General features: G+C 40.0%; 1 protein-coding gene across 2 annotated transcripts; it reads left to right on the plus strand.

Moving 5' to 3' along the window:
- Positions 1-7,070: 7,070 nt before the first annotated feature.
- Positions 7,071-13,652, plus strand: LOC141003965 (voltage-dependent calcium channel gamma-5 subunit). Of its 2 annotated transcripts, XM_073475465.1 has the most exons (6): positions 7,071-7,266; positions 8,388-8,429; positions 10,627-10,713; positions 12,589-12,729; positions 13,055-13,200; positions 13,389-13,652. In XM_073475465.1, exons 1-6 carry the CDS (start codon positions 7,071-7,073, stop codon positions 13,650-13,652), a joined length of 876 nt encoding a protein of 291 aa, XP_073331566.1. The 2 variants fall into 2 exon arrangements, with proteins under 2 accessions (XP_073331566.1, XP_073331573.1); XM_073475472.1 differs by lacking the exon at positions 8,388-8,429.
- Positions 13,653-14,394: the final 742 nt, after the last annotated feature.

Below are 14,394 nucleotides of genomic sequence, written 5' to 3' on the forward strand. Positions count from 1 at the left end.
TGGTTTTAGGTGGCCTCGCACGGACGGCACCATAATAATATGTAGGAGATACACTAATAATAAACACTCGTTAATGGGGCACCACCTCCGTTATTTTGTCTATTTGAATAATCCGGAGGTAATTAATCAAATTCGACTGGACAAGTTTAACTTGTATCAATTTTAATCAATTTCAGATCAATTTATTCATCTCATATATGAAGCAGTGAGATTCTACACATATCCATCGGTTCTCCACATTAAAAACAAACCTGCACAGACAACGACATACGGTTAATATGTTTATTGACTAAATAATTCAGGTTAAATAAATGAAATGGCAATTTAAATGAATAACAACAGGTAACAGAAAATATGGAATAACTAAGTAATGGGTTATTAGTGGAATATGGGCTGATGGTGAGATTATGAGTTAGGTTGAAGCATTTAAAGATTACGAGAGTAATTTTTAATACTAACGAGACCCTAACCGAATTGCTTTTAAGCTAAAAGATCAGAATCAGAGCCATAGACACCATCTCATGTATCATGTGTGAATCCAGCTGTTGTGAGTGATGGAGAGCCTACTTTCACCGCAGAGGTGTTGAGTCCGCGGCGGCGGATTTCCCTCAGGTGTTTTGCAGCTCTAGCAGTCAGTCAGTCCCGGTCCGATGGCCGGGGTCAGCTCGTCCGGTATCAGTCGGTTGGGCACCTCGGTCCGTTGTCTTAGGAAGAGGGCAGCTGGTCCCGTACCGATCCGGTGCAGATCTTGGCTCAATGCCCAGCGGGATGATACCGCTAGCGAGCGCTGGGGGCTTGTCAAAGAGTCTGTCTTTCGTTGGAGAACCGCTTGCACGGTCTCGGACACAGCAAGTTGCTGTAGTCGTGATGATGATTGTGATAAAGATGTTCTTCTTCGTTTCTTCGAGTGGTTTTCAGGCTCTGACTTTGTAAACTAGATTTAACTTCTTGAATAAAATAACTGAGGTCGATACGTTGATCAAGCGGATCTTCCGTTGTTAGTTAATGCAAGATAATCTAAATTAAGTTCACTTCTTCAAAAGCGGGTTACGATACTTAACGGTATAAAACAAATTAAAACAGAACTTCGTTCTGGTACAAACTTAATAAAAGAAGCTAATCAATACTGCGAAAAATATAAAATGAGAAAAATCAACGCGTGAGCACTTCTGATGAGATCGCTGTCTTGGAGCGTGTTTCAAAGTAAAGTGAAGAGCTTCAAAATAAGTTACAAAAGAAAAACTTAAACAAAACTTTTAAAACAAAACAAAAACTAAACTAAACCTAAACCTGTAAACAAAACTAACAAAAACAAAAACTCTGAACCGAGAGACGTGATCTCTCCGTTTTATTACTTGCAAATCGAGGCGTGTCTAGGCGGGGCTTACCGGCTTTTATCTCCAAGATTTAGTGGAGGTGTTAAGATTCACAGAAACTCACTGAACTAAACCGTGCTTCACCTTCTCAGTTTCTCACCATGGCTCAATAGATGTACTTTGTCTATCATGACAAGGATTATGACGTGATTAAACATTAATTATACATATTCAGCTTAATACTTGTTAAAACAAAGACATATCAGAGTCATTTACTGGTTATAACCATGAACATATTAAACAGAATATTTCTCGTCCAACTGTATCAGGACTCACCACTGGAGGGCACTGTGGTTCCACCAAACACAAGACACATTTAAACATTAAACTTGATTTCAGTCAATCTTAATCGTAGAGAAACGGGGAAAAGATCAGTTTTATGAGCTTCTCTTACTGTTTCTTAATGTGTTAGAATTAAGATTGTGAGATACTGACTTAATGGTTAATTAGAAATGGTCTGAAATCTGGAAGAATACAGAGACCATTTGGTTTGGAATGCGAGCAGATAGCATCCAGATGTAAGTCGTAAATTAAAAGAAGACAGAGTAACAGCATAGAAAAACACATCAGAAGGTGTCCGATGTCCACTCTGTGAATGTTTGTGGATCAGAAGTCATAGAGACAGAGAGAGAAATAGGTAGAAAGTGATCAGGCGTGTTACTTAATCTGCAAATGTAAAGACATTGTATTAACACATTCTGAAGACATTCGTTCGTCCCTCCTGGTGAACTGTCACAGGACTCACATGACCTGTGTGAGGAGGTTCTGGTCAAAGGGAAAAGAGAGTTCAGAAATGGGAGTTTAGTTGTAAATTAATTAAAACTGTCCTCATTTGAAGTCTTTATGGTCCAGGAAACACTATCCTCTCTGCCAGGAGATAAGATGGCACCCCTGTAAGGCGCCTCCTTCCTGTAAATAATCTTCATCCAGATGAGAAGAATTAACAAGAACAACAGAGCCTCAAGCTAATGCAGAGGCGATGGACATAAGTTCCTACACTTATTATCCGGGCGTTGGGGCAGAGGTGGATGGGAGTTTAGGAGCTGAACAGCCTTGGGAACAAAGGTTGCTCTCCTCCTCTGTGTACTGCAGCCCAGGCAGCAGAGCCGGTGTCCCGAGGGGAACCACTCAAACGCTGGGAACAGAGCGTGGGAGGGGTCCTGAAGGATCCTGTATGCTGTCCTCAGTGTTCGTGCTCGCACACAGTGGAAAATAAAATGTCCGAAGAATGTTCAACCCTAAAAGTGTTGAGCTTCCTCAGGAGATACTGCCGCTGCTGGCATCTCCTGAGGATCTCCTCAGTGTTGGAGGCAATGAATGGCCACTGATTGCATCATGGCCAAGAACAGGTGAGGGTTAATGATTCTGCTTTCTTATTAGTGCCAGCCCTTTTTGCTGTAGGGATCTCTGATTGCTTATGCATGCATCCCAACTGCTTCCAATCACCGTCACTCTTTCTGGCGTAACATGCTGACATGTGGTTCATAGTTTAAAAGGCAAGAAGAAAAACACATTTATTTAAAACTAAAAAATAGTCACGACTGGATTTTATGTTCCTTTTCTTAATACTTTTTTTAAAGTCATATTTTCTCTGTGTGACTGTCTGTTATACTCACATATCTTAGAAAGGTAATTTAGAAAATGTAAGATGTCAAATAAGCCCCGGTCTCTTATTCTCATGTCAAATGTTAGAGAAAAAGAAAAAAAGACTAAATTTAAAACTTCTGAAACATGGATTTTACTTAACAGGGACATAGGAAGAAGATAATTTTTTTTTTTAAAAAAACAACAGAAGAGACTCTGCATTTGTAGAGCATACAGATGTTATTAATAGTGTGTGTTGGACTTACACACACTTAATAGTCATCTAGGATTTATTACCCTTTGTATCGAGGAAGTAGGGCAAATTGCTACGCTCGGTTGGTGAAGTCTAGACCGAAAAGCGGACAATGAGGCAGGAAGTAGGGTATACGGTAATTTATTGACTTCACAAGGGTTTTGCAGGTAAAAGGTGTAGAGAGTCCTAGGCAGAGTCCCTGTCTGGGAATGTGAAGGTGGAAGTGTAGTAGCTCACGGTGGCGCTGGTGGTAGCGTGGCGAGTTGAGACTCCAGTGAGCACAGGGTAAGGCTGTTGGCTGCAGAGGTGCGGAGAGCTGGATGGCTGGAGCTGGAAACACTGGTAGTTGGAGTGCAGGTGAACACTGGATGCAGAGAAAACACGAAAAACGTTAGATCTCCAGGAGAGAAACATGAAAATACTAGAAGTCTGACAGAATGACAATCTAACAGGAGCCATGTACCACATTTAACCGATGAAATCATCTGGCAGCAGGTAGCATGGAGAGCAGGGCTTATCAGCAGGCACTGATTGCCAACCTGCTGCAGGTGAGCTTGTGTCAGCAGCTCCGGTGAATGGAAAGCTCCGCCCAACCTCTCAATGCACCTCTGCAAGCACAACAGAAAAAGAAACAAACACCAAGCACCAAATATCCACCACAGAATCTGACAGATCATGACACAACTGGCTTTACATCCAGAAGAGGGATGAGGTCTGGAGCATACTGTCAGCCTGCACAAGATTTGTACATTGAGCACAAATGAACCACTCAAATAAAATTTGTCAATTCATTTGTCTTGTCCTGCTTTCGATAATATTCGGTTGTTTTTGACTAGATAAAAGAATGTAAGAATTGATGTCCAGTCTAATCTATGAGGTGCAGCTATAAGAGGTGCAAGAAATTTCAACATGTTTAGTGCTGGTTTCTTCTCTGCTCTGCTGAATACATTCAATTTCTTTTAAAACATTAGTTGCTGCATCCCTTTGTATAACAATGACCAATGACCAAACAACCACCTGTACATCAGACTGCCTGTTGAGGAGAGCTGCAACAATTCAGTTGATGTAAAGAAAATTAATTGCACACTTTTAATTGCACAAATGTCAAACATTTGCTGGTTTCACCTTCTTAAATGTAAGGATTTGCTGCTTTTCTTTGTCATTGCATTATTGGACTGTTGGTAGGACGATATAAGCCATTTTGAAGATGTTGCTTTAGGCTCTGGGACAAAGTGATAAGCATTTTATTTTATTTTTACATTTTATGGACTAAACTCATCTTAAAAAGAACTGAAAGATCAATCGACGATGAAAGTAATCTTAAGTTGCCGCCCCACTGTTAAGATGCTGGTTCTGCACTGCCAGTTGGCAGATGTGTGGAGATCTCCCTACTGAAGCTTTACATCATGATACAAGAAGTTGATCCATGGAGAGAAATAAATGCCACGAATCTTATGAAAAGTTCAAAATCCTTTCACACATTCACTCAATCTTTCCAGCCCCCCAGTGGGTGCTCAATGTGGCAACCAACTGAGAACTCATTATGTAAAATCAATTCCTTTCAACACGTAGCCCATGCCAAGCAACCCCCAGTGCTCCAGCTTCCGGCAAATGTGGGCATCAGCTACCATACGAACAGATCATTCGTTTTGTGTGACGAACGCACACATTTATATGCTGTCACATACAGCACACCATCTGCAAGGCTGATTCTGCATCATGAGATGCAGCAGAACAGATGTGGATTTATGTCAGATATTAGGAGTTATGTGTGATTATAGCAGAAAAATAAAGGAAGGTCTTATAATTCTCTTTTGAGCATTATCAGTGGTATGAGTCTTACTGCAGCTTTTTGAGGGGGGCTGGAGGCAACATGAGGGCAGTCAAATGAAAAACTTTACATAATGTTTTTTCCAGACATGCCCCACTAAGCCACTGGCCCTGCACAATGTGGTTATTCAAATTCTAATGAGAGATTTGGAGGAGAGGGAAATTTCTTTCTCAACTAAGAGGAAGAGAGTCTTCTGTTAAAGCTATCTATTATATCATATTCCCATGTATTACTTTCCATTCATTCCCAGCTCATGTCTGACTGGATTCATCTCCTGTTATTTATACAGCCGCAGCTGTGGAAGATCTCCTATAAACTTGAATGAAGATGAAACAATAAACCCATCGACACACCATCTTCCTCCCCAAAGCCATTAATTACATAATCATGTATTAATTATATCAATATTAAAGCAACAAGAATAACTGGAACAAAAAGAACATTTGGTTTGAATTGATTAACTGGTTTAAATAGTTACTTTTACCTGTGAGAGCAACTACTGTTAATAGGCAAGACAGCAGTTTAAGTTACTCTGCTGGTATCAAGAAGATCCTCAAATCAAGCTGATTTGCTTTATATACAAGTGATGCCGTTTCTCAGCTAGAAGATGATGGTTTCACATTATTTTCAAGAAAAGTATTATTGAATGACATAGAACTGCAACATTTAATTGATAAATTGATTAGTTGTAAACTAATTGATTAACTGCCAACCATTTTGATAACTGATTGATTGGTCGATTTGAGTTATTAAAAAAAAAAGAAGATTCTCTTATTCCAGCTTCTTAAAGGAACATTATGTAGAAATTGGCATTTTATGCAATTTGGTGCCCCCTCAGAGTGCAATAATGTTGCTTTAAATGTAAATATTTTGTGGTTTCTTTACTCCTCTATGACAGTAAACTAAATCTTTCTAGGTTGTGGACAAATCAAGACACTTAAGGACATAACAACACTGGAAACACTGATCGTTACTTTTCACCATTTTATAGACCAAACAACTAATCGATCAATCGAAAAAAGAAAATAAGTGATTAATTAATCGACAATGAAAATAATTGCTAGCCACAGCACTAGAACTAGATGTAATTAAACTAGAAGTTCAACTACATTTAGCAGATATCTGCTGGTAGTTCAACTACATTCAGCGTTCATTCATTTTAGCTAACTTCCTGTCTGTTTTGTAGTTAGAAATCCCCTCCCTCCTCGCGACATCGCCACATGAATGCACAGCTGTAATCGCCAGATATAGCAGCAAACAGGAGGATCCTGCCCTCTGCTCATGAGCAGACAGGACTGCCTCTTTATGGAGGCCTCTGTTCTTATTGGATAAAGTTGGCAGGGATACCAGAACATTTCTTTTCTCTTTTACTGCATGAACAGGGAGAGCAAAGACATGCGTTACTGACCAAACACTGTAACAGTGTCTACTGTTTGAATATAGAGCTATTTAACTATTATTATTTTAATACAAAATATATAACTTACAGCAGCTTTAAGTATTCATTATTGCCATTATTTTCCAATTACTCAGAGAAATTGTTGCATGCTATATGCCAAAGCTGACATTCTTTGTGTATTCCCATGAATATTGGGGTAATATATTTTTTTGACTATTTTTTAGCAGCTTTATGTACCAAACTAGATTTCTCTCTGGGGATAGCTTTGCTGTAGTTCAACTTCTTCCAGTTTGAAGTAATTGGTAGCTTGTAAAGCTATGCTTTCAAAGTAACTTCACCAACACTGCTCACTAGAGTACATACATATCTTCCCTTTAGCTTTTCCTTCAGGAGACAGCATGTACATCTGGTGTCCTCAAAAAGAAAAAGATCCGGCAACTTTTTTGAAAATGTTGTTTTCTAATTTTTTTTCTCATTTGTTCCCTCAGGGACAGTTTGATACTGTCTCAGGATGGTTTTTATTATAACTTGCTCCCCTTTGACTTTGTTAAAGTTTTTTTTATCTTTCTTTTCCACTCCCAGCTCTCCTTTCTGCCGGCGGCGCCCCCCTGCTGTTGAGGCTGTGGTATGAGCCTATGTGGCAGGAAGGCGCTGACGTTGCTGAGCAGCGTGTTCGCTGTTTGCGCCCTGGGCCTGTTGGGGATCGCCGTAAGCACCGACTACTGGCTCTACCTGGAGGAGGGTGTCATCCTTCCCCTCAACCAGAGCACCGAGATACGCATGTCCCTCCACTCGGGCCTCTGGAGGGTTTGCTTCTTGGCTGGTAAGTTAACACAAAGTCTGAAACATATAGATGAAGCATTTCCCTCACTCCTCAAACCAAGTGTATCGTATTTCAGTCAGGAAATTATCCATGAAGTCAGCTCCACAGTCAGCCTGTTGCAAACAGAGATTGAAGGATAAAATACAAAATAAAAGTCCAGATTCACCAGGATTCCTGTGCACATAGCAGTTGTTCAGTAAGAAAAGGTATGCAAGAACTCCTGGCACAAACAAACGTCTGGTTAACATCATTGTTGCATGTTTAGCCAGCCATTCTACATAAAAACATTTGCACGCAAAATTGTAATGCCTTCTTTAAAGGATTTTATGTATATGTATGTAGAAATATGATTTAGATGATTGGTGATAGAAAGATATTAAAGTGTGTATATATAGTTTAGATGAACAATTTATTACCGTGTCAGGAGCAAATAGGTTTAATGTTTTGTTAATGTTTAATGTCAGCATTGTTTAAGCCTGCTCTGTCCACACAAAGCTTTGGTGAATCTGGACCTCATTGTCTAGTTTCCTGTATAATGTGTGTTGCACTTGCACAGCCACCTGCATTTGTTTCCTCTCTCTTTCCTCCTAATGAACCTTGAGACTGCAGAAAGTAAAGATGACCGAGTCTTTGCTTGGTGTTTGGATATCTGAGCATGAACATTTTAACTCTGGCATAACCTCTGTCTAGCAATAGGACCAGTTTGATTTCTGTCATGTTTGATTTCCACACTTTATTCTAGGGTGCATCCTTGAAAGTATTTTTATTCCAGTTGAAAGATTTGGTTTTACTAGATGTCTTTCCACATGACTTACCCAGTGGCTGACTTCCATTCTGTGGCACCAGAGGCACCTTGGATTGATGCAGAACACCCTCAGTTCCTTGACTGCTTTTGTGACTGCTTTCTCCTTCTTTTGACCTGCATCTCTTTTCCACCGTAGCTATCTACATGAAATAAAAAGTACTAGATACAGTGAGTGTAAGTCTTTCCACAGTGCATGCTCAAACACCTTTTGGCCTACGAAAACGTTGTTCCTCCCCAGCTCCGACATCACAAAGGCATGCTTGGAGATCTTGATTGGGAAAGCAACACTAACGGTTAGATTTTATTCTTTTCTTAGAGAAACAACTCTCCAGACAAGTGTTGCCTCAGAGTAAACCAGGTATCAACTTTTGCTCTTACCCTTTGCTCCCTCTGGTAGTGGCAACAGTTAACTGCATCAATATGCTGTGTTATTCATGTGTACTGTGGATGTTAAAACAAAAATCTATGTATGTTGTCATTTATTACAATGATATTTCTGTTTGGCCCTTTTAGAAAGTTGGAAATAAAAAAATGGATGGAGCTTTTGTTCATTATATTGGGCCATTTACTGTTTTTTTTTACTGTTGAATTGTTCCATTAACCTCTGTGCCCTGCCCTGTCCTGTTTCAGGGTTAATCATTCAGTCACATTACATATGTAGGCAATCCAGTTGTGATTAGGTAACAGATGTTCTCTTGTCACGTCACAGGCCATTGCTACAGTGTAAATTGACTAATGGTCCAGTGTGTGTTTTAGGGGCAATTGAGTGGCCTTATTGCCCACTTAACTGTTCAGGTTTGACCCAGAAACAATTACTGCACACAGTCACAGTATGTTGTTACGCCACAGAACGTGAACAAGGTTGTGTGGTGTTTTGGATGGTATTGATGTCTGTTCCAGTTCAATGGGTGTTTTGTTCCAGCATGAGCATGTGTAGGGGATCTCTACCAATACAACCAGTGCTTACAATTTGTTATTGTGAGTGTTGTAAATCATCTTCAATGTAGGGCACTGGGCTGCTTGTAGCAGGACTAGTTGTAATCGTTTTTATTTTAAGCATTGTATACCATTCTTGGAAATTACAGTATTGTTTTGTTTGTTTGTAATTTTTAAAAGCTTGATTTCCCCTTCATACAATTGCACTATAAGTCTATATTAGCGGTAGCCGTTAGCCAGCATCATTAAAGTCACATTTGCATAATCTTTTATTTATTTTGACCTTTTCCCAGATAAATGTTGTTCATTGCAAGGGATATCAGTATTACTGGTGTCTAGCTTTACAGTCTTGTATTAAGGAAGCCATCCACACATTTAAATAATGCTTTGATAGTCCAGGGGAGGGGAACCCCAGAGACCTTCCCTTCCCTGTGAGAATATCTGTTATTAAGTGGCATTAAATGCTGACTTTACGCCAAAAGCAAAATCAAAAGCAAGAATGAGAGAGAGATAATTGACATTCTTGTGATTGCCTCCATACCCATTACATCTCCATTACACAATCTCTGATGGTTCCTGCCTCTTGAAATCTCATTTTTAATTAGCGCAGAGAAAATGAGGAATGAATGTAAAGCATTATTCTAGTGTCAAAGTCTGCACATACATCATTCTACACAGTGAAGCTCGAACATTCGACTGAATGAACAAGAAGTCAAAAACATGACTAGAGGTGGGCTTTAATATACCAAACTGACCTTTATAGTTCCTTAATATGATAAGAAGCAAGTTCACAAACTATCTTCTAATCTCTGTCTTTCTATCTAATTGGCAATCGTTACATATTTCACTCTTTATATACTCCATCAAGTATGTACCAGTATGCATTATAATGATGAATGTAATAAGTGCATCATTATAATGCTCAATAGTAGCATTTAATGTTTGATACTTAGACTGTATTTTAGGCCTGACCTTAACTAAACCCTCAGCATTGTTATCAATGCAGAATATTCATGATGAAAGTTAAATACATATGCTGAACTGCAAAACACCTAAACCAACACCTTAAACTGTGTGTGGGGTTAATGAAGTGTTGATAAGGACGTCAGTTGCAAGAGTGTGTATTTGTGTGTCAGTGTGTTTTGGTGCCAGACTTTGTACTGTATGTGTCAAAGTGATAAAAGGGGAAGGTGCAAAAATTGAATGCTGGGTTTTCCTCTTACAAATACTGACAGCCGAAATTGTGTGTGTAAATGAAACAAGCTGTTGATACCATGCTGATTTGCAACTTTCTGTTAGATTGTTTTTAATTGACATTGAATGGTTTATCAGATGAATTCATACCACAGCCACCACACAAAGTTCATTCATTCAAGCACATGATAAAGAAAACGTGATGTTTGTGATGTACAGTCATAACATTGTGCCAGGATAGATATTATCATCATGCAGGCTGGAGGACACAGTCTGCTAGCATACTGTACATGTCTCTGTGTTTGACTTTTCTCTGTCACAATGGGCTAATTAACAGTTTAACCAGTTGTGCCGAACCCTGTTTTCTTTCAAGATTTATGTGATATCTTATTGAATATATGTCTTTCCCTGTCCTTATTTTCCAGGGGAGGAGAAAGGCAGATGTTTTACCATAGAGTATGTGATGCCCACCACCGTCCAGATGACCTCTGAGTCCACTGTTAGTGTCCTGAGTAAGTAACTGTTCACTATTATATAAACTAATAATTATGTTCCAGTTTGGTGAAGGTGTTAATGCCCTTAGTGCTTAGTTTGAATTTGAACACTGGTACTGAAATACCAAATAGTTAAATATTATACTATTTCAGCGCTGGAATGATGGCCCTTGCCTAGAAATGAGCTGTCTATGCAGTAGAAAGACACAAATATTTTTGAAATTGGTGCTAAATGTTTTGCAGGATCTCTCGACCTGACTATACACTTTGTGGCCATGGATTCTGGCTTACAAAATGCGGAACAACAATCTGCAGTTGGTAGTCCTATATCTGCCAGATGACATGTTTTAACAGATCTTCATTGTACATTTGCATACCACCAAAATTTAAGTGATACAAAGCTGGTTGAATATCTGCAAAGTTCCAATTTAAATACAAAAAAATGGCCATGTTCATAGTTGGGAAGCCAGGTGAGGGGTCTTGTCATTGTTGCTGTATTAGCACTCCTCCCACGTCCACTGGGTGGAACTGGGATGGTCTGGATCTCTAATGCATTACGCCCTCCCGGTGAACCTCATCTCTGACAGGTGAAAGAAGTGTCTGGTAACACCATGTGTCACTGAGGGAGCACATGTCTTTCCATGGGCTCTTGTACTGTTGGCATTGACAGGGACTGCAATGCATGATAAGCCTCTTTTGATTTGTTATGCCAAGTCTGAAGTCATCACATACATGACAAGTGTGACAAGTCCACACCACTGCACTAAGCTGTCATCTATGTGGTTCGTGCTATTCCTGGCTCAATCCCCAAGGACAGTCCAGTCAAGATAAGAGCTGGGTGTGCATGAAACATTTAAGGGTGCCATTTTCATTTTGTAGAGACCCCCTGCAGGGTGATCATGCATGGATACACATAAGTACTGGTAGTGTGCAGACAAGCAGTCAGGACTACAGAGAGTGAGGCTGTCAGGACAGCCACTCCAGTTCTCATGTCCCTCATGTCTTCAAGCTGCAGCCCAAAGATGGTAAGACAAAACTAGTTGATCATCTACAAATGCCTCAAGCCTCTCTGAAGGTCATCATAACATTAGATGAAGGAGACAAGGTCGAGAGAAATTATCCCTTTACTCATGCATCCATTTTCTAATCAACTTTTTCTGTGAGTGCAAATGGAGGGATGCAGAAATAGTAATTCAAATGTGCACAGCATGTAAAGTTAATACAGGAGCTATCCAATCACATTAGGTTCACATGGCTGTGATATATTGATGTATGATGGTACAGTTCCTCTATCTTATCATGAAGCTTTGTCATTAGAATTGACACGCTAAAGCAGCATTTATGTAATAACTTGGCAGCAGCTGTCATTGGATCTTTTTCATTGGGAACTGAAGAGTTTCCTGAATTTGTTCCTTTTTTTCAGACTTTAATTCAAACAAAAACTTTACTGAGAACTTTAACTGTCTGGTGTCTACTCTAGATGTTAATAGGAAAGTTTATAACACATTCCAAACCTTACCACACTAATTGAATTACCAGTTCCATTAAGGTTATGGCCTTAGACATCTGGTCCACTTAGCTGGAAGGGTAACATTTTGTGTAATGGGAAACACAATGGGGCACTGGAAAGAAGAACCACTGACTGGCTTTACTTCTGGGAGATACTGTACCATTTGCTCTCAGTAGGGAGGTCCAGCTCCATCTCAATATAAGTAAGACACCATGTCTGAAACCCATGAAACAATGAATTGACGAGCAAGACCAGTCTCAGTGGAAAACCTCATGCTGCTGCTATAGGGGAAAAACTTCCATTAGAAGCTTCAGAGAGTCACTGAAGAAAATGTGGAAGTTTGGTCCCAAACAAACTGATTAGTTTTTCTTGTCTTCTTCCAGAGATGATCCGTTCTGCCACACCCTTCCCTCTGGTCAGCCTCTTCTTCATGTTCATTGGTTTTGTACTCAGTAACATTGGCCACATCCGACCCCATCGCACCATCCTGGCCTTTGTCTCTGGAATCTTCTTCATCCTGTCAGGTATTCAGTTTAACTCACAAGATGTCCAACTTCTTAAATCAACGAACATTTACAAATGTGAACTTGTTCTGGAATAATTAGAGCAAAATGATTTCTACTATCCATAGTTGTCATGTAGTAGAATTGGTCTGGATCAAATCGATGTCACTAAGATTTAAGAGGAGAGTGACAGTGAACATACTGTCATTGTAAATGTGTGATCAAGAGTGATTGCATTCATATGCTATGAATATATTTTTGCACATTTAAGTCAAAGTCAATAGAATTTTCTGTTTCTGTCAATCAATGTCTTAATTCTCTCTCTCTCTCTCTCTGCCTTCCTCAGGTCTGTCTCTGGTGGTTGGTCTGGTGTTGTACATCTCCAACATTAATGATGAAATGTTGAACAGAACCAAAACTAATGAGGCATACTTCAGCTACAAATATGGCTGGTCATTTGCCTTTGCTGCCATCTCCTTCCTGCTCACTGAGGTAACTTTACCTCAACATACGTGGATGATGTAACCTTGTATCTTGCCCAAAAGGGTTTCACAAGCATGTGTCAGAACTGGTCCTCTAAATCTTTTTTTCTTGTCTACTTTACTTTCTTTCTCATTTTTCTCAAGGATATTACCAAAAAAGAGTAAACTCTGTGTCTCTTTGCCTCTGCTCCTCCCCAGACGGCAGGTGTCATGTCGGTGTACCTGTTCATGAAGCGCTACACAGCAGAGGAAATGTACCGGCCCCATCAGGGCTTCTACCGGCCTCGCCTCAGCAACTGCTCAGATTACTCCGGCCAGTTCCTCCACCCAGACGCCTGGGCAGGACGTGGTCGCAGTCCCTCCTCCATCTCCTCTGAGGCCTCCCTCCAGATGAACTCCTCCAACTACCCTGCTCTCCTCAAGTGTCCAGAGTACGAACAAATGTCATCCTCACCTTGCTGAGGCAGAGGATGAGTGGTTGTGTTAGTACCATAGTGGTCATTTTGATCTGACTGGATTTTGGCATAAATTGTCCAATAATTTGATATTATCCAGCTTGAACCTCTCCCTTCTTCAAGTGTCCTGACTGTGACCTGATTCTCTCTATCCTGCCTACTGCCATTTTTTAATTTCTTTACACCTTTTGGTTATGTAGGTAGCAACACTTCCGTTGAAGGTTAGCCAGTTCACTTTATTCTAAGCTTGTTTCAGGGTCAGCTGTAAGAAGATGAGAGAGGAAAGAGTTTGAACAGGTCATACTTTTATTTGCTTATAATCTAGTTTTTAGTGATAGGTGACAAGCAACCTGTTCAACTCGCCAAGGGTGGAAGGAGTAACTCATTTGAAAGGAGTAACTTGAGTAGCTTCAACCTGCAGTGAGCAAGACCGCTATTTGCCTCAAGTACTGCCAAAATCCTGATAGCTCTCTGACAGGATTACACGCTGCACATCAGCAGACATTGAGCATTTAATATAGGGTCTAGAACTTAAAGTATGTAGAATGGATGCAGAGTTTGCAGGTTTTCAAACCAAACACTAAAGCATGTGCTCTGAACCAGAAAGAGGAGACTACTTAATTTGTGAAATCACCCTTAGTGTGGAGGAAAGCTGAGAGGATGACACATTTCCTCAATTTGATCATAAGAACATTGGATCATTTGTGCAGACTTAGATTTATAAAGGTTAATGAGGTTAGAATAAAATT

Source organism: Pagrus major, chromosome 1 (assembly GCF_040436345.1).
Source record: "Pagrus major chromosome 1, Pma_NU_1.0".
NCBI lineage: Eukaryota > Metazoa > Chordata > Actinopteri > Spariformes > Sparidae > Pagrus > Pagrus major.